Source organism: Corvus moneduloides, chromosome 5, assembly GCF_009650955.1.
Source record: "Corvus moneduloides isolate bCorMon1 chromosome 5, bCorMon1.pri, whole genome shotgun sequence".
Lineage (NCBI taxonomy): Eukaryota > Metazoa > Chordata > Aves > Passeriformes > Corvidae > Corvus > Corvus moneduloides.
Window position 1 is genome coordinate 74,405,099 of NC_045480.1, and position 24,193 is coordinate 74,429,291.

Below are 24,193 nucleotides of genomic sequence, written 5' to 3' on the forward strand. Positions count from 1 at the left end.
AAACAAACAAACAAAAAAAAAAAACCAAAAAGAAAAAAGGAAGAGACAGGCTATGAGGATTGCAATCCCTTCTGTCTTCTGGGAGAAGCAGCATGGCTGCAGGGAAGTGCTGTAGGTGCAGGACAGGAGCCGCAGTGTGGCTCGGGCTTGACCTAACCTCTGGGCAGGGAAAACTCTGTGGCATCGACAAGGTGTGGCCTTTGAGAAGTCTTACCTCCTGAGCGGGTCATGCACAGTTAGGCAGATGCACGTCAAATCCTGTTTTTAATTAGCATTTCCAAATCAACAGCTCAACTGACTTCTGTGCCTGGTGACAGGAGAAATGAGTATGCTGTTATACGATCAAAAGCATCTAAACATTCGTTTTGTTAAAAGCAAGACACTTTTGCTTTGATTTGATTTTGCTTCCTTTCCTGTCTTTCTCCTTTTAGCTAATTTTGGGTTTCTTTCCCCCTTTTGTGGAAATTTGAGAACTGTGGTGGAGATCTGAGCTGCTTTTCGTGTTTTGTGAGTGTGTATCTAAGGCCAGGGATTTTAGTTATGTTTTGACTGACCTGAGTAAAGCTGGTTTTTAAGTGTGTCTATAAACCTTAGGCCATCAGTCAGTGCCTGCTCTGTCTGGCATGGATTTTTGCCATGGTCCTTGACATCTCATAACTTGAGGAGAGTTCAAGTGTGATCACATAGCAAATGTTTCTGGAGCTACTAGCAGCTGTCATCATACCTGGAGTTAGCTCTCCTGGGTTTTGTGTCAGAGTATGTTCTGCTGTGTGGTTTGATTCCTGCGTACTCTCCTAGGGTCCATCAGAACTGGCATCAGAAAAGGAGAAAGAGACATTGAGCAAACTACACCTAATTATGCCTTATTGTGACTAAATTTGGGAAAGAGCTTGCTCTTCTACTTTTGGAGAAGAACATGGCTGTAGCTGCTAGCACCAGTTAGCCCCTCTGCACCTGCCAGGCACAGGCAGCTTTCCAGCTGCCCCAGAGGCCAGGGAGGGGTATGGGGAGGGAGGCTTCGGAAAAGCAAACACTTGTGTCGGCAGGATTGCTGCCTTGAAGTTGTTATTGTGGAAGCGCAGGCGACCAAGGGGTGACGTGCTCCTTTCAGTCCCCACTGTTCCAGAGGAAGGCTCCTAAAATCTGAACAAGTTGTTGCTGTTTCAGGATGTTTGTTGGTTCCCACATAGCCAGGTAGCCTGGCCTCTGGTATCAGGGTGAGCTGCATCTATCTCCCTAGGGAGGACAGGCTTAGAGTCTCTCAATGGCAGTGACTTGGGGCGCTGTTGCTGAAGAGTGGGAACGTCAGGCAGAGCCCTGACCTTGTGTTTTGCCTCGATGGCTGGAGCTGAGATTGTCAAAACATCACATTTGCCAAGGTGGTGGGACATTGTGGGGTGAGCACAGGTTGTGTCTGTTGAGAACAAAATAACGCTGAGGTTTTACAGATTTGCTGGCCAAGATGGACTCCACATCTTGTGGGGCAGAGCCCTGGTCCAGGCAGGATGTGCTCCCATGCAGGGCCAGGCTGGGGACCCTCTGCTTGCCCAGCAGCTCAAGCAGGGGGATCTGCTCCTGTCACGTAACTTCCCCCCTCCTGTTTTTGACTCATTTTGAAAGCGAGAACAAAAAAAGCAAACACTCCCTGCAAGTTCAAAGTTATGCAAATCAATCCTTTACTATTTTGACAGTAATTTTTTTCCACTGGAAAAAACGGACTTGTGAAAAGCCAAGCCCTTGGAACGGGGCAGAGGCCGCGATCCTGCAGCGCGAGGTGAAATGGAAACGCCGCACACCTGCCTGCAGCTGCCTCCCTGCCACGCATGTTCTGTGTGGGCCACAGCTGCCAAGCCAAACAAGCAGCAGTGTTTCAGTAGCACCTGCGGAGGAGCGGGGCCGGCCCCTGTCAGCAGACCCCCAGCCCCAGGTTCCGCTGCACAGGCTTTATTTTTCTTTCCCTGACCCGTTTTTGCAGAACTGTCAGTGATGGCCTGGCTGGTCTCCCTGCGCAGGCGGGCTGGGGATGAATGTTGGCGGCCGGCACCCCTGGACACCTGCAGCACCTGCACAATGGGGGATTGTCCATCCCACAGGAGCCGGCACACCGGGGAGCCTGTTCCGGGCTGGGGGTCCAGCCAGGTGCGCGTGGCCGGACAGGAGTCAAGCGGGGCAGGCCTCGGGCCCCAAAGAGTTTCTTGGCCAGTTAATAGAAAATACGTCTGATGTTTTCTTTCCGTCGGAGGAAGAACAAGGGTGACCAGGATGCAAATACAGGGGCCCTCGGTGCAGCATGGCCCTTGTCGTGGGGACAGGGTTGTCTGTGGAAATTGGCATGGTCTTTGGGTGGGCTTCAGCAGTCCCCAACCCTGACTTTGGGCATACCCTTACTATTCTATTTTCTTATTCCTTACTACTTCCAGATTGATAAATTGGGTGTTTTCTGGGGAATATACTTGGATGCCTGTCTGACAGGGACATTACAGGACAGTCAGCTGGAAAAAATCCCACCCTTAAGCAATATTTGTGGACTTCCGAAAGCTGACATTCCGGGGAAAAATGCTGCGTTTCTTTTCACATACTTTCCAGGCTAAAATCTTTTGCTGGTTTGTCTAATGGTTTACCTGTCTAATAACTGCTCCGCCTGTATACGTGTTAGCAGGATAAATAGCAGTGTACGTTTTCAGCGAATCAAGTAGCCAGGTAACAAATGGCCCCGCTCCCTTCTGAATGGCCATTTCCTATGGCCCTGTGGGCCAGCGGCCAACCCGCGGCTGCAAACCCGTGCAAACTGGGAACTGACCATGCTCAGTCTGGGAACTGAGTATGCTCAGCTACACTTGCAGTAACTTCTGCTCTCTGACCCGCATCCTGGAGCTCACAGGGAAGAGTTAATCCAAAAACTCAGTAGCTGCAATGGCCCTACATCCCCTGAATCCGTCATCCCGCCTCTTGGCTGGGCACCACAGAAAAATGGGACCTGGGACCTGGTAGAAGGATTTGGAGGAAGCACGTGGGCACACGTGAGTTTGTGTAGCAGGCATAAAGGGTCATCCCAAGCAGCCAGAAACCCTCAGTTCTATACTTTGCCTCCCGTGGGATGTCGGTGGTTAAGCTGGTGGCAGCCGTGCTCAGCTGTGACACGCAGCAAGGCGTTCAGGAGGTTTTGTGCGTTTGGGCGAGCGAACGCTTGCTGAGATGGCAGCTCCGCAGGGTGTTCTGGGCTGTTCTGCCCTTGGTTGTCTCTCTTTGTGTGCTGAGTTTTGCTTTGGTTTTGTGTTTCTCAGTCCACTAAAAGCCTTGTAGTTCCTCAATGGCTGTAAAGGAAAGCTTGCTTCCCAGAAAGGTCGAAGGAGGGATCTGCAGGTCCCTGTTTTTGATAGGTCTTGATTGCAAAGCAGCTCCCCTCTCCCAGTCCTGTATTTAAGTTCTCGTGGGATGGGGAGTCCTCCACTGGTTCTTTTTATTTTTTTTCTTCTCCTTTTGTGTTGATCTCCTTTTCTTCTCCCCACCATGTGTTCCTGATATACAGACTACTGCCTTCATGCTTCTGCTTCTTTCCTCGTCATGTCTCTTCCCTGTACTCAGAATGTTGCCTGCAGCAGCTCCTCCTCACTGACCTGGAGAGCGCATGATCCTCTGTCCCCCTGCTCCCCGTTACCTGGACCCAAAGGCTGGGGCTGCCTTCTCACTGCTGATGCCGACTTCTTGTCTTACTAAGTAGATTCTGCGTTCTGTGTGCATCTGTTTTTAATAGGCTTCTTTATTTTAATCCTTACAGAATTAATCTAAACTTGCTCTCTCAGTGAGCTGTTCTCAGCCAGAAGATTGTTTTCAAACTGAGGCAACACCCTGTTTACATAGATAGGCAAATTCACTGTCCACAGAGCTGTTTGCAGTCAGAGCAGCTGTCGGACGCTTCATCTAAGCGCAGCACACGGTTCACACGCACAGCAAACAGTTCTTCTTCTGAAGGGCAACCCTTTTTTTTAGTTATTTTTCTTTTTTGTATTTTTCTGTCCCTGAAGAGTTGAAAGCTAGAACATCTGCTTCTTGGCCAGCCATTCTTTCCCACAAATGTTGCTTCCCAAGTTCAAAAAGCTGGGTTGGGTTATTGTGTGTGGACATGTCTCGGTGCCCATGTTTCTGGAATCTGCCTAGGAGCACACCAGGGAGCACAGGGAGCTGGGAAGCCAGGCAGGCTCCGCTGGGGCCCTGTGTCTCGTGCCACGGGGTCACTGCTCAAGGGACAGTGTATTTGTGCCATGCCTCGCCTGCGTGATCCAACCTAAACTGAGCAGGAGGTAAATGCCGAGCCATATGTCTGTGCATGGTGCTGTTTTGGCTCCAGGGAGCCAAAAGAGCAGCTCAGTGCTTCATTCCTGCACGTGCAGTGGACGTGGTCAGAGCACCTGGGTTACAGATAAGAGGCGAGGTCCCGTCTGTGACTACTGGTACGCGCTGGTATTTCAATTAGATGTAACCTGAGCTGCAGGTGGCAAAGGCGGCCAAACACGGCACAACAAAACTAAACTGCTCCTCGTTAAAAATGTATTTCCACTGGAAATGTATTTTACACCCGTCCCTTTCAGCCCAGCTGCACTTGTTCTCCTGGACCCCCACCTGAGACATTGTCCCTGTGAAAAGAGCTGCCTCTGTGATTTAGTAATTGGCTCCTAAATATTGTCTGTCCCTGCTTTCCTGTCATCTACCCTTGGTATGGTGTGCTGTTAAAGGAGATGTTCTGAGGTAGTTCCAGCAGACAGCAAGGCCAGTTTCTTTGTATTTGCCTATGTTTTCTGTCCCCAGCTGCACCGCACCTGAGCACTTGTGCACTGCAGTGATCTCAAAGCAAGCGGAATCACTGTGCTCTCCAGTTAGATTGCCATCTCGTAGGTCCCAGCCCAGCAAAGTCTGTGGACACATTTAAAATTCAAAGGTATCTAGTGTGTAGGACATGCCCAAAGCTGCGTTGAGGAGGAGCTGAAAGAAAAGTCTGTATCAAAATGCTTTCTTTCCAAGTAGGAATGTTCTGCTCTAAGGATAGAGGCAAGGGAGGGCTTTGTGTAGAGCTTTAGGTTTTCCTAAGATAATTGACATCCATACCTTTTAATCTTGAAGAGGTCCCTGTGGGTTTTCCCACCCGCGGGGATGATCACTGGCGTTAGCCCTCCCGCTCACTTGACCAGCCCAGAGCCAATGTCTGAGCTCTGGAGAGCTCACCTGCTGCATCACTTTCTGGACAAATGAAGACGGGCACCTGGTATGTGGGAATCAGCACAAGTCAGAGGTCTTTCCTTGGAGGCTGATCTGTATGAACAGCTTTTCTTTCGTAAGCAGCATTGCTCAGCAGCAGAGTGACGCCACAGATCGGACTAACCGTGTCAGGGGCCACGCAGGGCAGGCACTGCCCATGCCGGGAGATGGACGGGGCATGGAGGAGCCGTGTGCTTGGCGGGTGTCTCCGTTGTTTCTTACTGATAGCGCAGAACTTGATTTTGTGGGTGTGCAAATCGTGCTTGATTTTGAGGACCGCTGGGTGGAAAAACACACCTGGTGGCATGGTCTGGTAGGGCTGTGTGCTGCAAGGCAATAGAACTGTTCAAATAATCCGTGTGGTTAAGGAGATGGGTAAATGCCCGGGTGAATTGGTTACTCACAGCAGTTGGCTGGTTTTCTTTAATACGGTTTGCGTATGACAGGTTGATGTTAGGCTTTTCCAAGGATCACAGGCATAGGCTCCTGAAGAAATGCCCTCCTGTTTAGCACAGCCAAGTGTAGCTCCTTGTAAGTGCTCTGCTTTTGTCTATAGGAAGTGGCAGCTGCAAATGGTTTCGGAATAATCAGAAGATTTGCATCCAACAGTATTTGTCTACTGTAAAACCGTAGTACTGGAGATGGAGGTGAGGAAGGCAGGGAAACGTAGGACCTGGTTCTGTTCCAAATGACAGTTTGCCAGTCTTGAACTTCATCTGCTGCCTGAGCCTCTTCCCCATGGAGAGATTTATATTTATAGGAACTTACCATAAATAATTGAATGAAAATACATGGTACTGACTCCACTGAAACTCCAAGAACTTCCGCAGCCCTTGGTGAAACCTCACTTCTGCTTGCCTCTAGCGTCTGAGCAGGGAAGAGGGCAAGGAAACTCTGTGCTCCGTGGTGGTTGTCATAGCTCCCACCCAACCCAACGCTTCTCTTCTAGTCTCTTTTGCTCAAAATTACAGAAAGTATAAGTCACTTTATTCCGGTGGTAAATGGGTTCAGTCGTTAGGCCTAAAAGCTCTACATACACGTGGCTTTCCAACCCCATCACAAACAAAAGCTTTTTCACCTTTTGCTATATAAATTCCTGAAAACTTAGGGGTGGACATGAAGCACAATCTTTGCACTTAGTAGAATTTGTTGTGTGAGAAACAAATCAGAAGAATAATGAGACATCGCGGAGATGATTTCCCTCTTCATGAGTTTTGTGGTATTTTTATTCTCTCTTTTGGTTACTTCTCTGTCAATAGCTTTATCATTTTGGGAGGAAAAAGTGCAAATTTGTACACATCTTCTCAGGGCAAAAAGGTGCAACACAAAGTTTGAAAGAACTAAAGAAAATTCAACTGCTTCGTAGTTGAATAAGGGAGTGCTTCTGGGTGATTAGAAATGAATTGCAGGGGAGGAAAGAAGTGATGTTGGCAGATGAGAAGGATCAAAGACCTGTAGTTTTGAGGAGCAGACTTCCAAGATGTACCTGTAACGTGTGGCACTTCTGATATTCTGCTTGCTCTCGTAGAGGCTGTAAAGCAATGCTATGGTAGTCTGCACGTTTGCCTGAGCTTTGGGATGATTTTAGCTAACAATACCTGAACAGTTTCTAGAAGGTTGGTTTTGTAAGCAGAAGGTCCTCGCGAGGTAGCTTTCTGCTGGACGTTGCAGGTGGCACTGTAACATCTGCCGCTTCACTCGGCGCTCGGGTCGCGCTGCACGAGTCAGGGCGCTGGGTTAAAGCCGTGCCTCCCTCTCCTCTCAGATGCCTGGCATACGGCCGCGGTTGTGCGTGCCTGTGGCCGCAGTGTGCAGTGCCCTTGCTCCATGCTGGGGACAGTCTTGTTTTTCCTCTGAGCTCGTACCTGGCTCTGCAGAGGCATAAACCAATTGTTCCAAACAGGGGGATGCTGAGGATAGGGAGGAGACTTGTGTTTCAAGACGGTCAGAAGTACTGCAGGAGGTTCTTCTGGCTCTTCTCATCAACAGCATTGAGGGTACAAAACTGCAAAATGAGTAACACATGTTTTGATGGAATTAAATGTGAAATTGGAAAAGGAAACGTGTCTCAAGTATAACAAAGGCTTGCCAGATAAACCATTACACTCTAGAAAGCTGCTGCTGTTAAAATAAAAAATGTTTTTTGAAAGAGTTCCATGTGGTATTGTTTCCATTTTCCCATGTTCAAAAAAGGAGTATCACTTGATTTCAGTTGAGTAAAAACAAACACGTGTGCAGCTAACAGATACTCTTATACCTCACCTGCGTAGTGACCTCTGCTTTCCGCCCTTAGGGTTTTTTCCTGTGGATTCCTGGATGCAACAACCCTTCTGTCTACTGGTTCTTTTTGGTTCTTGAGTGGGGTAGCGTGAGATAAAGAATTGTCTTCTGCCAACCTATCTCTGTTCAGCCGCCCTGCTCTAATCAGCATTGCTTCTGGGCACAGATTTTGCTCTGCTGTTTGTTTGTTTGTATTTAAATTATCAGATTTTTGCTCTGAAACTCGTTGGCTGGTAGGACTGAAACAGTACAAGGGTTGTCTTGCAAGAGAGAGGGCTGGTGAAGCGTGCTGTGTTCTCCGGTCAGGACATGGAGCAGAGGTGTACAGTAACCAGCTCCCAGCCCAATGCCTCTCTGAAAAAAGTCTGTTGTGAATATTAGGCTGAGTCAGTTTAGCTTTGGCTGCAGAGGTGCATTCCAAATAAAACAGTGCTCTCACTCTTCCTACCTTTGTCGGGTGGTCATTGCATGGACAGTAGCATTGCAGATGGCCAAGCAAACCGCCCTTGCTTAAAAATAGGTGTCCATGGGCATTAGAGTGTTGGAGGACGGTGTACGTGGCAGACACAGCCTGGGACCTGTGCGAAAGGCTTTCCCAAGCGCATCCTCATGCGAGTCTCCTCTTCCCACGGGTTAGAAAGTAAGAACCATCAACAGCTATGTGCAGTGCCATGCACAGTCAGGCTCCTGGTGATGAGGTGGAGGGTATGCAGGAGTTAACATGCTTTCTTCAGTTTCCGAGAGGGGTTTCTGTAAATCAAATCACTGCCAAGCCTCTTCCATCAAACCCTCGTGTGTGTTACGGAGCCCGAAAGCAGGACGGGAGGGTTGGAGGGGCTAGGGTGACTGGTGAGGGGTCTGGGTGGTTTGTTCAGGGGTCAGCCAGCAGGGAGAGACACAGAAATCTCTCAACACACATGAGGTGGGAAAGCAAAAATCTGGATTTTGTGCTTTTAAATCTCAGGGCTGAACAGACAGTTGTTGTTGATGACTGAAATAAGAACAGGCGTGGACGTAACATTGTGTCTGCTTTGCATAACTAGTCCTGTCTGCATATTAGGATTTAATTAGTTACCCATAAAGAAGCCTTTTAAAATCCTTGTTGTCACATCCATCAAAGGGGAAATGTCCCCTTTGTATTCAGTAGGTATGCTTAGTTCTGGTTGCTCTGAGTGGAAGAAGTCTCATTTCATGTATGTTTCAACCACTTTCATGGTTCCTTGGGTAAAAACTAGGGCACACTGCAAACTCGATGGACAGGTCAGCACACCGATCCCTTCTAGAGGGAGACTGTAGCTTCAGGCGAAGTTCCATTTAACCTCTTTCATAAAAAAAAACCAAAAACGGAGGAACGTGGGGGTAGAGCACCTCCCTTATCTGGGGCTTTATAGGTGGAATGTAGCACATGCAAAACTGCATTTGAACCTTCCCACTGAACATAAAGGAACATTCAGACAAAGTGCCAGGACAGCTTGTTTGCTTTATTTGTGTGTCGATGTGTGCACAGGAGTAACTGAGGTCCCTACAATACTGAGAAAGCTTTTGGACAGATGGAGGGACAGGTATGAAGAAGCCCAGGAAGAAAGGCTTGGCTAATACTGTACTGATTTAAGGATTCATGTTGGCAGAGAACTTACCGTGTCCCCTGAAAACCTTTTTACCGAGTGGGTAAAAAACGTCCTGTTTCTTGGATCGAGTCTTAGATATGAAGCTTACCTGCTGGATCCAGGATTTGTAGTTGCATGCCAGGTTAAATACAGCTGGAGGATTAGACAAGTTGTAATTGCATGGGCTGACATCAAAACTGTCTTCAGCCATTTTTTAGTAATCTAAAAAGCATTTGCTCACAGGTGATTGTACAGTGTTGTTCTCTGTCTCTGTTTTCTAACCAGCTCCTTCACAACGTGTCCAGAATGCTGTTTGCTAATGGGATAATTGACTGTTTGTATAACTTTGTGCCTTCAGCCTTGAGTCCTTTATTGAGCTCCGGATCGAAGTCTTGTCCATGCAACTTTCTTCTCTGGATACTTATGCATTTAGGCAGGTATAAAAAAGCCTGACTAGAGATGGCTTGTCTACTTCTCAAGCTGAAAGGCTGGGCAAGTATTTCTGTCAGGATGGGTTGTTCCTAAGAGCTGCCGTAGCAGTTTCAGTTGTTCCACAATGCTGCCTTCCTAAAGAACAAGTCTGTCTGGGAAACTGCCTCGCTCACAGCGGTGCGAAGCCCTTACTCTTGCTCATGCTTACTCTGAGTCACTTGGGAGACTGTAAATCTTGGGTTTTTCAGGAGAGGTTTGTATGGTGTGCAGAGATATCAAATTATCTTTTCAATGTGGAAAGGCATACTTTGCCGAAACACGTTTTTTTCCTTGGCTGTCTGAGGCTGTCAGAAGATATGAAACTTGGTTTTAAGTCTTTGAATCCAATTCTTGTTCACAATACAAAGTAAAAATACTGAACAATCAAGTTTATGTTACGTTCATACTTTAAATCCATAGGGTAACATCAGAGGCTCTTGTATTTGATCTACGTGGATCCTCTGAGTATTTTTGCCATTTTATTGCATCGCCCTATCGAGGGAGTATTATTTATATGAGATAATCCTCATTTGGTTCCAGTTTATTAAATGAAAGGAATGTGTTAGGCAGTCAGTTCTTAAGAGGTCTGGAATCTGGACTGTAATTGAATCCATTCCCTCTCAGCTAATTTATGTAATCTGATGAGAAACAAGTGTAGTACAATTTGCTCAAAGAAAATTGAGAATGTTCACTTTATCGAACCATACCAAAAAATGTTCTCTGAACGAAGCAGTGCAGCAAAAGGCAGAGCTTGGGTTCCCCTGTCTGACCAGCCGTACTTGGGGCGTCTCTCCTCGCGAAGGAAGATGGAGGGAATGTCTTGTGCTGGAATCATACTCCTTCCGTTTTGTGTGAACCGCCTGGTTTACAGGTTTTCTGTGGCAGTGTGCTAGATATGCTATTTGTGATACTGCGAGCGTTTTGTCCTCACACTTAGCTTGTGGCTGCAGCGCTTTCATTTATTCTTACTGTGTGCACGTTGTTTTCTAAAACAGAGCCAGGTAAGGAGCCATTTTGCTGCAGCACCTGGCTCCTAGATTTTCCCCTGGACTAATGATGTGAAATCCCTCCTTTATCTCATCAACAGTGAAACTCGTTTACTTTGGGCACAGCACCCATCAGGCTGAGCATGGGCGGTCCGGTGGGCAGGGCTGCACCCCGTCTGGGATAGGAGTGCATCGGGACACGTGGGTGCTCGGGAGCGGTGTGTTGGGCATTGTTATCTCCGGAACCATCCCATCTGCTTCTCTGCCCTTCTCCTCTCGCACTTCTGCTGTGGTCAGTTCACTGCAGGTGGGCGAGCACTTGGCAGGCAGTCACTGACTGGCATTGGAATTCCCTCCAGTCCCGTTGTATTCTTCGGTATATTCAGAGATACAATCTGGTAATCTGTAAGGACCTGTAGGCCAAGTCATGACCAGCAACCCGTTCCCAAGCATGGGGCATAAGGCAACTCTTCCCTTTCCTGCTCTACCCCCCAGATTTAAGAGCAGTTTAGAGAGGAGATCTGTCGCTGCCCCACACCTCCAGGCCAGAGCAGAGAAGGAAGGAGGCGTGGGCAGTGGGAGTGCCTCTGGAGCGCAAAGGCAGCAGTAACCCCATGCAGGGGAGAGGGGTGGTAATGCCAGTGCCCAGCCCAAAGCCTCTGGAAAGAGTGGGATGCTTAGTTGTTGCCTGTCAGTCAGCTGGTGACAGCAGGTAGAGGTCGGAGCAGGTCACGTGCGACAGACAGCGCGTGCCTGGTGACAGCTGTCACTGTCATCTGCCAGCTTCCAGGGCACAGGATCTGCAGGGGGTTTAGACGGGAAAAGACTGTTGGTTATGGAGTTTTCTCTTTAGTTATCAGCAGAGGTTTCTTTGCAACTGTAACAGGAGTTTGTGCTTATGTTGGATGATCCACAGTTGGCCCTTCCTCCAGTGGCCCTGCTGGTGTGTTAGCTGCAGTTGGCTCTGGAAGGGAACCCCCCCGGTAGCTCGCTCTTGGCTGTGTCCGTGGGTCCCATCCTTTCCACCAGTTTGGTGTTCCGCTCTCCAGCTGTCCGGCTGCTTCAAGGGAAGTCAGTAGTGTTGAATGTGTGCAAGTCATTGGCTCAGTGGTGCTCATCAGATGCTGTGGATATAGACTATGACTTAAGTCCGAACTTCACTTCTGGAAAAGGTCAAAACATGCTGAGTTTCCAAAATGTGAGCTCTCCAGTCCTGGAGAGGATTACCCAGACTCCAGCCCCTAATTTGCAGGGATTACCATGTTGCTTGTAATATTGCAGTGTGAAAGAATTCAGGGTTGAGAAAAAAATGCCCGTCTTCAACATCCCAGTTTTTTATGGACTTTACTGTGGCTGATAAATTGCACGGGATCTCTTAGACAAGAGCTACAACAGCGTGAGGAGGCCAGCGCTTTGTTTTATAGCTCATAAAAAGTAGATGTGTTTTTTTTCCTGTTGTTTGGCATCATACTTAATGTTTATAAAACCACTTGGCCCTTTGGTTGCACCTGAGTTCTGGATCCGTTGACCAAGATACTGACGGTACCAGGCCAGTTGCTGTCGAGAGTTTGAGGAAATGGGTGGCCAAGGGGTGAAACTGGGGAGCTTGATGAGAACGAAGCCAGGGAAGGCTGCTGTTGCTCCAGACATGTGGCTGGAGCCATATGGGGAAAAATATCTTCTCAACATTTATCTGTGACTCAGAGTCTTTTCCTTGCATAATGGTGTTCCCCATATATGAGACTTGATGTCTGCACTCACAGATAGCGTGCCCTGATTTTTGAAGATTTTCAGTACCTGCACTATAGTTCCTTTCAGTATTTGTGGCTCTGTCAGTCATCCGTTAAGTCTCCTGATTGTGCATGTTTGCTGTCTCTCATTCAGCATCCAGGATTTTTGTCATAGTCTTCACATCTTTTGGAGGTGAAGCGAGGCCACCATGCTGATGTGAGGAGTTGACATGTAGGAGTCCAGGGGATAATCCCTAGGAATGCAAGGTGACGGGGAACAAGTGTTGGATAGATGCATAAGTAGGAAGCAGAGTACATTCAGACTCAACATTTGCATGTGTGAGAAGTAAAATCCATTGCTGCCAACTCTGTAAATGTTTAATTTGGAGATATATGATTCCACATCTGGCTTGTCTTTAAGTACAGCAAACACTACTTGTCACTTTTAATTTCTCTCTTTTACAATTTCCACTTCAATCTAGTAAGAAAGATCAAATCTCTTCTGAGAAAAGTTGGTCTTTTTACAGCTTTGGAGAAAACTAACCATAGATATGTACAATAGGGAAATGGAAACTACAGATGACTAAAATCTTAGGGGAGAAAGAGTTGTGACTTAGGGAAAATGCTATCCTGCCCTCCCTGTATTGTCTCTAGAGAGAACAGAACAGAAGGGAAAAATGTCTCGGAAAGCAGAAATTGGCCAAGCGCTTGTCTGGAATGTGATTTGGGTTGAAGCTTCTGTGTGCAGTTTGGGAATCAGGAATGATTCACTGCTCCTTACGTGTGAAGACAGTGTCACGATGCACAGACAGATGCAGAAGGCAGTGAGACCTAAACATGGTAGCTCCTTCTCCTCTTGCTGATTTCCTGAAAATAAAGGCAGCGCATTTGCAGGACTTCCCGGTGGGTTCGCTCATTCCAAGGGAGCTCTACAGGCCATGGGGTCACATCCTGGGATTAGTTGCGCTGTCTATTTAAAATTTACATTAGCTGACTGAGTGTGTGGGGTGTGGAGGGAGAGGGGCTGTGGCACGGTGGAGCCCAGCACGGCAGGTTGCCCACCAAAGGCAGCGACCGGCCAGCGCTGCACACTCGGGCACATCTGCTCTGGCTCTGCGTGCGCGTAGTGGTGACCGGTCTGGGCATTGCCTGTTAATCGTGGGCACAACAGGGGTGTTTTCAATGAGGCTGCAGCATCCCATAGTTCTGCGAGTACCGTCGGGACAGTCTGTGCTGTGGGTTTGCTGTCTGGGCGTACAGACGTCAGCCAGAGTCCTGCGTGCTGCTCCCGGGGCTGCTCCTGTGATTGCTGCCACACGCAGGTGTCTGAGGACCCACTTTCCCTCTGAGTTCCACCAGGAAATAGCTGTGGCTGAAGGTGGGATGTCGAGATTCTTTTAGTGGATGGTTGAATGGCAAAACTAGTACTTTCTTCGGCTGCCAGCTGTATCCTAGCAAAAACGATGGCAAACTTCTCGTGCCTGGCGCCGGTCAGTGCCGGTGTTACTCGCGGTGCCAGCTGCTGCAGGTACAGGTGGTGGTGTGGCAGAGAAGGTGAGGGTTTCTCTGGAGAGCCACCTCTTGCCGTAAAGCAGAGTTTGTGCCTAACGCCTGGCAGGGCGCAGCGCAGACCTCCGCAAGAGAGAGCCCGTGCCCACGCCTGCACTCCAGAGGCCAGAGGCTGTTTCTTGGTGATTAACTTGCAGGAAACAGAATTAATAGGAAGGGGCGGGGCGGGGGGGGGGGGGGGGGGGGAGAATCTGCTTTAACTCTTTGTAAAAGCTTCCCCTAAAGCTTCCAAAACTATTATTTGGAAAAGACCTGGTATCTTTAAAACTTCAAGGGACGGCGGAGCGGGAAGAGGCGGAGAACGGCCCCTGATGAGCTCAGGGTGGGTCTGCGATTACTGGCTTTTGTGGCTGCATTTTTCAAGCTCTGCTGTCTAAGCTATGTCAGTAATTAAAGATCCAGGGAAGGATGGATATGCAACTGCATTTCCCACATCCTTCATGAGGTCTGAGCAATCAGGGTCTTGGAATAAACATTTGGTTGAAAAATTCCGCCGTACCCCGAGCTGAATCTACTCATCTCCTGTGCTGCAGCAGAGGCCTGCAAGTAATTTGCATACAAAACAGTATTTCAGTAAAAAGTTCTTGTTCAATGTTGCCGTGTTTTCCCTTATTTTGGATTCTTGATCTTTTCTCCTGTGTGATGCCAGGAAATGTCTTGTGATTAATCATTTCACTGCTCATCCTTAGAATCTCATTAGTAAAAAGGAAGTATTTTTATAAAAATTGTCCGTGTCTTACAGGACGTTCTTTTCTGGCTGCACTGGTCATGTCAAAGATGCTTCATCGACACCAGTTAGTGTAGTGGCAGTCACACTCGGTTCGCTTTCGCACGGTCTCGGAAGGACACCGCGCTTTATAAAAGCAGAGTACCCAGACTGTGATGCATCTCCAAGTCACCTTGGCACAGCACCTGAAAGCCTTAAGTCAGACTGATCATTGCTGACTCGGGCAATGAACGTCATTTGAGACAAAATGCGAACTGTGGTATCTGCAGTGAAGGAATGGTAGTCAGGAGTAATGCACAGGATTGCTGACTGCTCAGGAAACTCATCTGCTTCCTTGCCCACCTGTGCTTGCATGCGAGCTGCCCTCCTGGTGTTGCGTCCCTCCTGACATCTGAAGTCAAGGACTCCTGAGTGTTACCACAAATGGAAGCTCCCAAGTTAGGTCCTATAATCCTTCGCCAGTACTAACTGGAGGAAGCTCTGGCCTCTGCCGTAAGTGGAAATCTGTCCCCAGACCCTTCTGTGGTCTGGCTTGCATTCTAAAGGAAAGGTTGATTTTCTTAGACAGACAGGCCAGTGCATAAAAAAGTAACTTAGTGACCTTATGCTCCGTTTCCCTGAAACGTCACCGGGCATAGTTCCCAGTATCTTGTCGCTGTTCAGCCCTGATCGGACGCGAGCGAAGTGGACGTGCAAAACACACGGCAATCAAGAGAGACTCGTTCCAAGGACTGATAGCCACATGAAAGCTTCCTGTGTATATTCTTAGGCCCTGTGGCTTTTTAGCAGAAATAAGTGCAAATTTTCAGCCCAAAACTACTTCTCGCTGTAAACGTAAGGTACATGGAAGTGTCTCAATTTTTTTTCTGAAAGGAGATTCTGTTATTGTCACCGATTGTGACATTTACTGCAGGTACAGGGTTTGCACACTGCAGTAAGGGAACTGATTTTGGGTGCTGATGGGCAAGTGCATCCCTGGAAATCTAGATTTTGTACCGGTGGGGAGAGCTGTGGGTGTTTTTGCTGTGTGCATCAGTTAGAGTCTGCAAGCTGTATTAGCCTGTATATGTTTTCAATTCTTTTCTATTTCTTCAGCACCCCACCAAAATGATAATTTTGTTCTTTTTATATGGAGTCTGGATCTTTGGTCTTACAACAACATTGGGATCTGTTGTTGTGGTGGTTGTTTTGGATCATAGGGTGAAACCAGAAAGTAGCAGGAGATTGGTGCTGAGGAGCTTCATTCTGCTTGAGCCACCGGCACATTCACAGAAGAATGAATGTTATTTAGTACAAAATGTTTGGTCATTAGATGTTCTCCTTTCGCCCATCTGTGAAAGTGGCAGTTGGGGAAACTGTACCCTTAACTCCATTTCCCCACGTACAGAAATCAGATTACAGATGGCTAAAACCTTTGGGCAGTTCTCTGCGAGGCAGGCAAGGACAAGCAGTGCAGGCCAAGCCACAGTTCCCACCGCAAAGAAAACAAAAACACAGGTGCTGAACGGACTGCGGCCACGCAGATGAGCTGTGTGTACAGAACACGGCTTTGCACGGAAGGGGAACATCGTTCTCGTTGTTTGGCTGTTGTTCGCTCAAGGCGTGTTTTATTTCAGCTCAGCTCCAGGCAGAGTTGTTACAGGTCCTGCAGCAGAAGTTCTCTGTGATGAGAGAAACATGTGATCCTGAGGCCCGAGAGAAGAAATTCTGCTGGAAGGCCCCTCCAGGGGGAAGGCGGCTGCTGCTGCTGGCCACCTGAGCAAACACCCAGCGCGGCTGGCGAGCCTCGAAAAGCCAGCACAGGGGATACAGGGAATGGCTGCACACAAGGGGGTTTGCTCTGGGCTTCCCACCTTGGCCTGCCTTGTGAAAGGCTGTACTCTTGTGTACATCTCTGGAGCCATGAGCAGGAACATTCCAAGGAGCATGTGCCGCCTTGTTTCCAGTAACGGGAGAGGCAGCTCAGCACTTTGCGGTCCGTGGAGCGTGGTTCCGAGCATTGCCGGATGACGTGCTGCTTGGCGTTCCCATTTGTACCTGGCGTACCTGGAGCGCATGCATGTCAGGGATGCAGGGGAGTGATATGGACCAGGGTACGGTGTGGTCCTGCAGAGCAAACCAACCCCGGGGAGAAGAGACAAGGTCTGGATGCGGGACAGCGCACCTTAACTGTGGGTTCGGGCTCTGGTAAGAGTGGGGATGACCTTGTGGGGCTGGGGACACACCGCTGGGGCCAAGCTGGCGTCACTGACCCAAAGACTCGGTGTCAGGAGCCCTGCTGTAGCAGAGCACACAGAAGCCCATCTGAGACAGCCAAGCAGATGTGCAGAGGGCTGGTGCGAGGCAGCCGAGGCGGAGCTGCAGCGGGGAATTCTCCAGATGACAGCCAGGAGAGCTGGATGTGGGAGCCACAGCAGCGGAGATTGCTTTGCTAAGTGAACTCTGCAACGGCTGAGAGCCAGGCAAATAACAGCACAAGTATGGGGTCAGCCTTCACATGCTGAACAGATTTTGCTAATGTCACTTTGTTATGCAAATATGTAATTATTTCATTTCCCCCAGAAGGAGTATTTGTGGTTTCCTCTTCCCTGGGACTTCCGAGCGCTTGTGTGAAGGGAACAAATAACTGGAAAGTTACTGGGTTGTCCGCTCTGTGGCAAGCTCTGAAAAAGTGAAAACCTTGAAGTTTTTGGTGGAGGTTTTAAACAGCACTTTAGAAGGGGCTGACGGAGGGTGATGAGGCTGGCCCTGACAGTGGCACAGGACTTGCTCACCATTTAAATAAACTTAATTTGTACTGAAGCCTGCTGTGTGCCGAGGGCTAAGGAATTAAAAGGCCAGGTTGCTTCACAGATTGGAGACTCTGTGGTGATCAGGATGGAGCTGCTCAGGCCCGATAGGGCCTGGAGTTGTGCTGGCTGTTGCTGGAGGGGAGGACATGTGTGGATAACTGCTTTGCAGCACTTCTGTGGAAGTGGCAGAAAAGGAATAGCAGAGAAGCGCTGTTCCCTTAGAGGTCAGGTGTGAGAGTTTGTCGGCTGTGGAGAGGAGCTCCCTACGTGCTTTGCTTTGCTTTGCTTTGGTTGGTGCGCTCACAAGGCTCTGGCATTTAAAAATCTCATGGAATGGGGGATATTTTTCAACTTTGGAAGCTGCAGAACTCCATGTAATGAGTGTCCTGATATGTCACAGAGATAATCCATAAAGTGAGGGATTTTTGAAACCCATTGTGTGTGCCTGCGTAGCATGCTCAGAAAACTGCAGCGGCTGTTTGAAAAGGGGGATTCGGAGAAGGCTCCTAATGCCCTGAGAAATCACTTTTTCCTTTGTGTTTCACACCCAGTGTCCTCTTCCTCTCTCCTTGCTGGCTGTAACAGGATTGTATAGGGCTAACTTTCTATTTTAGACACTTAGCTGCAATCAAGTGGTGGGGCGAGGTTCTGGGAGCTGAGTTTGGATTTGATTTTGCATAAACAGGGCTTTCCACTAACACTTAAACAATTTTAAATAAAAGCTCAGCCACAGGGTGCTTGAGCTTCCATGTTGAATTTAAAGTAGTTCTTGTCTAATCCCCCTTTGCTTGAGAATGGTGTTACACACTGTCTCTGAGGGTTTGTTTGATTTTTTTTAAACTCAGGTAATTCTCAATTTACAGTGGTCTGATCTCAAGAGTCAGGAAGCTGCTCAGAGGATGTGTTGGAGATAAGCAAAAGACCACATTCTTTCAGCAAATCACTTGGCACTGTAGGTATAGGACAGGATTCAGTTAAGCCAGTTTTATTTAAAGACTTGTGGTGTATTGTTGCTTGGGGTTTTGGGGTTTTTTTTATGTTGCTCCTTTCAACAGTAGGAAATAACATGACTGAAAATGAAATGGTAATTTCCACTTGCACAACGATTCTTCTTTGGGATTGACAGTTCTGCCATGGATGTAAGCCAGGGACCACTGAATTTTGTAGCTATCAGTTTAAATAATTTTGTTTTCTTTCTGCATGGATCCGCATTGGTTTTATTACTTGTGTCCAAAACAGCAACCACACCTTAATGTTTTAATTATGAACTTATTAATTATGTTCACTTGTATTGTTAGCTTTTATATTGCACTAATGTGTATTTCTTACCTAGAGAAGTGAGAAGTAGAAGTAATGGTACTACTAGCATCGATACTGACACTGTGTGTGCTTTCACATCTACGGAGAGTATTTTGAGATGCATATGGCAGCTTCGGTGCCTCAGAACTGTTTGAAGATGAGTCACTGCCATGGGTTGCATCTGAGTCCTCAAATGTAGGAGCATGTAAAAAATCACTACTCTGCTCTTGAGAATCTTCACTTTCCTCCCTACCTGGGTGGGCGCTTGCCTCTTGTAGTTACAGATGGGCTTATTACAACTGCATAACAGTACTTGCCACTGATCCTAATTTCAGTGTAATTTGAGAGGCAATACACAATGTGTCGTAGCGTTTTATATAGGGCTGGATAATGATACACTTGCTGTAGCCCGTGGAAAATCCGAATGCCCTGTGCTGAAAATGTTGTGCTAAGCTCTGTGTACTGATCTGCAGGCCAATCTTACTATCTCCCTTCTTCAGTTTAGAAACCAAGCTGATCTTGGGAACCAGCACATTTATAAAGGTGACACTGCAGCGAGGCTTCTCTTCCACCTCCCGTGTGTTCCCTGCCCGACATACAGATGAGGTACCCTTTGTGTTGCAAAGCAGATTTTGTAAGTGATGGTGTCGTATATGCTGGGCTATTGTGTGATGCTGTGGCACTGGCTAGAGGGGCTGAGACGCTTCTGTCCTTTTGGTGCTGAAAGGCAGCAAATGCGCGAGGCACATGGAATTGTCTCAGCCGAGCAAGGAACACCTTGCTCGGTGCCCTGCTGTAGTGGAGGAGTCTTCATGTGCACGGTTTCTCTGGGTGCATGTCTCTTCCCAGGGGCTCCAGGCTGCTGAGGGCACCTGTGCCCCTCCCGGACGGGTTGGAGGAAGCCGAGGGTCACCGAGCATGGTTGGTACTCAGGAGAGGCAGGCAGAACCCCAGCACAAGCCGGTGAGCATCCCTTCCACCTGCCCGCGGTGGACTGTGCTCTGCTCCCAGCCAAGCCTTGAGACGTTCCAGGGAAGAAGGATGAGTGCGCTGCGACTCGTGGGGTTTTTTTTATTGTTGGTTTTTTTTTTTTTTAATGCGATCACGTTATTGTATGGCCTTTGGGAGGGGCTGGGTGGAGGCGGGCAGGGGACCGTCCTCCGCCTCAATCGCCGTCCGCCCAGGGGGATGGAGTTTCCAGAGCATCCCCTCCCTCCATCCCGTCGCTGCGCTCCCCTGGGGTGGCGGTTCCCCGCACTTCGCCCCCGCCGGAGCGAGGGCGGGCGGGGCGATCGCCGCGGTCCCACCCGTCTCTGCACGGCGCGGGGCTGCACCGGTCGCGGAGCGGGAGCGGCGAACGAGTACCGGCCGTGCCGGGAGTAGCTCCGCCGCCTCTCTCCGCACAACTACCTGCACGGCTGGGAATAAAACCCCTCGCTCCCCGCCGGGAAGGGAGGGCGGTCCAGACCGTGGAGCTTTCCTCCGCCCCGCTTTTTTTCTTTTTTTTTTTTTTTTTTTTTTTTTTTTTCTTTTCCCCGTTTTTTCTTTCCTCCTCTTTTCCCTCTTCAGAAGGAGGACGCCCCGTGCGCGCTTTCCGCGCAGCCCCGGGCTCGCCTGGCCCGAGCGCGCCCGGCCGCGCCGAGGGGCCCCGGGGCGCCGCTGCCGGACGGAGGGGCGGGATGGCGGCGTCGGCCCGCTGGGTGTTGTGCCTGTGCCTGGGATGGGGCTGCCTGTGCCTGGCTCTGGGGGATGCGCTGCGGCCGCGCCGGGTCGGGCTGCGGCGCCGAGCTGCGCCGGGGGCCGTGCGGGGCGGCCGCACCCGGGCGGCCGCAGGTGATGACGGCCCGGGGCAGCGGCGGCCCGGGCGGCCGCCGGCGGCGGACAGAGTGGCGGAGCACATGCTGCGGCTCTACGAGCAGTACCGCGGGAGCCGGGACCCGCCGACACCACCCGGGCCCTGGCTCCGCCGGGGCAACACGGTGCGCGGCTTCCGCCCGCTCCCGGCAGGTGAGTGCGCACCGCGGCCGAGGGAAGACAGGGCACGGCTCCCGGCGGGGAGCGCTCGGCCACGGGGCAGCCCCGTATCCCGGGCCGGGCCGTGTTCCCTGAGCCGCGGCGTCAGAGCATCGCTGGGGTAGTGCCCAAAGAGCTCGGTGGAGGGAAAAAGTGAGAGAGTTAGAGACGCTTCACTTCCTGCGGGGACTGTCGTGTTTGACGTTATGTCCTGTACTTCAATTATTGCCTTACCGCTTCGGCTCTGCTGCTAGCATCTCTGCCATACGATGGCCGAGTACAATTCGAGGGAGGTGGAGTAATTAGCAGATCTTCTCCAGAGTCTCCCATTGGTGGTGTTTTTCACGTGTAGCTTTCTGTTGGGGATCCTTCAGGCTGTCTGCGGCATTCTCATGTTGACAAGTAGTGATAGTACTGACAGTGAGAGGTAGTGGCAGGTGAGTTCAGCTGAAGCATGACTTGGGTGTGGTAAATACTTCATCTTGCCATCTTTGGAAGGGACACTTACATCTCTCTGTGATTATGGACTGGCATGCACAGGTAGATGGGTGAAAATGTAAAAACATTTTCCATAACAGGGGGGACACATTTAACATGCCAGCATTCCAAAAGAGCCGTGTCCTAGCAGAAAGAGAAGTCACTGTCTTGGTGCTGCATCCCCTCCCTTCCCTCTTCTGGTTTTTGTGCATGTGAGCTCCACAAGGGCTAAATGGAACTGCCAGAACCCAAAGATGACCATCGCTGGGATGTCCTTCCCTTACCTACTGCATCCCAAAACCTTGCTGCGTGTGGGACAGCTGTCATGCTACACACAGCAGCCCCGTTTGGCAGACTCTTACTTGGCTTTACACTGGTGCACTGAGCCACTGGCTTTTTCTTAGACAAGCATCTATCAGTAAAACTGAGAGTTGTCTGTGAGTTTCAGTGACTTGCCTCAATTCCTTCCTGTCCCAGGTAGGAGAACTTGGTGGCAGGCCTCTTTGCTTCTTCAAAGGCAGCAATGTATTTTATAAGGCAGCTCTGCACAGAGATCAAATGCCACAAGGAATTGAGTGGCTTTGGTGTCTTAGGGTTCAACCCTGCAAATGTTTCTGTCCCCAGGAGAGGCTTTAGAGGAGTAAATACCCTGGGTTTGTAGGATTGAGAGCCAGGACTCCCCAGCTGCTGCTCTTACTGAGGAGCTCTCTTGACTTTCTAACATGACTTGTTTGCCGTATGAAGTCTCGTGTCCACGTCTGTCCCTGAATTAAGCCCACCAAAAGAGGGGAGGATATAATATTCACTACAGCCCGCCCCCCCCAAGAGGGGAGGTTGTTAATAATCCCGTGAGAGCAATATTTGCTCTGTTACGCATATCTGATTAAAGCCATTTATTGTTCTAAACCTAGAATGTTGGTTGAAATACCATCTCTGTGGCCTTTTTGATTATATTTGTACTCTCACTTGATGTTGGGTGGCAGCAGTCCTATAAACACACTGCTTGCTAATCCCTTTCCTCCTCCTCCAGTACATTCACAGATCCAGTGCCAAAGCAATAAATTGGTTTTAAAACTTTTCTGACACTTTAATAAGTATTTATGCAAAAGAGTTAACCAGTTAACTGTTGTCTTTCTCTTGCCATTGGCAGCGGCAGCAGCAGCAGCTTATTTTGTGTGGTGATTGATGGCAGAGAAGTCTGTTTCCAGAAAGCCCTTATAGCAGATGTTCCTCAGGGTGGTGGGTGCAATGGAAAGGCTTTTTCTGACTTCCTCCTTGGGCCCAACTGCCTGACAAGCCCTGTAATGAAAATGGCACATCCAGCAGTATTCCCCTTTCAAGGTACTTAGTCTCTAGATCCTCTGCTTTGACTGTTGCACTCCTTGGCTCCAAATTTCAGTCTCCCATGGGCTTCCCCTTGTCCCTAATGGGACTGCATCAGTTAATTTAATACATGACCTTGCTGTTACTCCTTCACATTTTACCATTCCCTCTGCCAGCCCCTTCAGGACTCAGGTTTTTGTCTGCTAGGAGCTGAAGTTCCACAACAACCCTCCTGTGTCTCCTCCATCTACGGCGAGAGGTCTTGAAGCAAATCTTCAGTGGTTTCATTTGCAGCTTAACTTTGCAATTTAGTCTGACATTTTCAGGAGAGAAACTCTTCCTTCTCTGAATCACAGCTCTCAAATGTAGTTGTGAAACCTTTCTGTCCTTGCTTTTTCTCTGCAGCAGCTTCTGCTTCTTCTGTGGCACATGGGAAAGGCCTTTCCCAAATCTCCCAGGTAACCCAGTAGACAAATTTTTGAGACCCTGGAGTGTTGTGTGATGAGACCAAAAGCTCGTAGGATTTGTTGAAACTCATCCCTGTTTCTAGTCAAAGAACAGTGGTGTCGCATGTGGCAGCTGCGGCAAAACCCAGCTAAGAGTGATTAATCGGAACAAGCGTCCTCATACCTGTTAAAAGCAAGTTTCTCTTTCTGCGGCTCAGTTCTCCGAGGGGATGGGACCAGAGCCTCAGCCCCGTGTGGCACCTCTTTTAAGCCTCCATCCCACGCTGCCCTGAATTCTCTCATGCACCAGACTTCACAACTAGGCTGGATGGTTGCTTGTTTGGGCTGGGGGTTTTGGCCATTGATTTTGATGAATGCTCGTGCGATCATCTATTCAGGCAAATTTGGTTCCTGTTAATCTTGCTAAGTTGTCTGCAGGCACAAATTTTCAGTTTGAACCACTCAGAGAAAGGAACCTTTGATGCCTGTGACAAAACCGAAAAGAAACCCCAGGCCTGAAATCCATGAAGGGTGCAGTAAGGATGCACGCCTTTCACAGAGCGTTTAGTTACGTTTCAGCACCATTCTCTTTCATGGACTTAATTGCTCCAGTTTGTTTCTGTGTATTTGAGGCAAGGGATGTTCAGCCTGTGATTTCTGTGGCAGCTCTTCTCACTGTGTTGCAGGATATTTCTGAGATGACGCTGGTAGTCCTTGTGTTGCTTTGGACAGGCCTTTTCAGTTCTTTACCTGTGGGTGCCACACATGTGAGTGCTTTTCCGTCCGTTGTGGCTTTAAAAGACACATAGGAAGAAGGTCGGGTGATATGTGAGCCAGAAGGGAACGCTCGGGCAGTTCTGGCAAGGGATCTCTGAAGCTGTGGTCCTGTCCGTGCAGCAGGGACTGTTCTTTCCTCCTGAAAGAGACCTGACCTCCGGCTGGCAGAAATCTGCTTGCCTTTAGCACTGCCTTTGGAGGTGTGCTGGTCGCTGCCCAGGCTCAGGATCTGGAGGTCAGATACAGCACAAAAAAATAAAAGAGAGCGGAAAGATAAAAGCCTCAAATGCAGATTAGGTGTGCTTCTGAAAGCATTTTTAATCCTAGCATCACTTAAGGAACATGGCTGGCAGATGAGTCTTGACTTTAATTGGAAGGTCCTCCGAATGGTGTTATAGTAAAGCTATACAGTGAGAAATTACTTTAAACTCTTTTTTATTGAC

At 49.0% G+C, this 24,193-nt stretch overlaps 1 protein-coding gene across 4 annotated transcripts in view; it reads left to right on the forward strand.

Annotated features, from left to right (window-relative positions):
- BMP3 (bone morphogenetic protein 3) overlaps positions 1-24,193 on the forward strand; it is an 89,452-nt gene that overhangs the window by 52,797 nt on the left and 12,462 nt on the right. The window contains exon 1 of one of the 4 annotated variants that reach the window (XM_032110541.1): positions 16,332-16,342. The exons of 2 other annotated variants lie outside the window; for them this stretch is intronic. Coding sequence is in view for 1 of the 2 variants with exons in the window: in XM_032110537.1 (XP_031966428.1) it covers positions 16,630-16,810 (181 nt within the window). In the remaining variant the exon portion in view is untranslated. Of the gene's footprint in view, positions 1-16,331; positions 16,343-16,614; positions 16,811-24,193 lie in introns of those variants that run through there. One more of the 4 variants, XM_032110537.1, reaches the window with a different exon arrangement.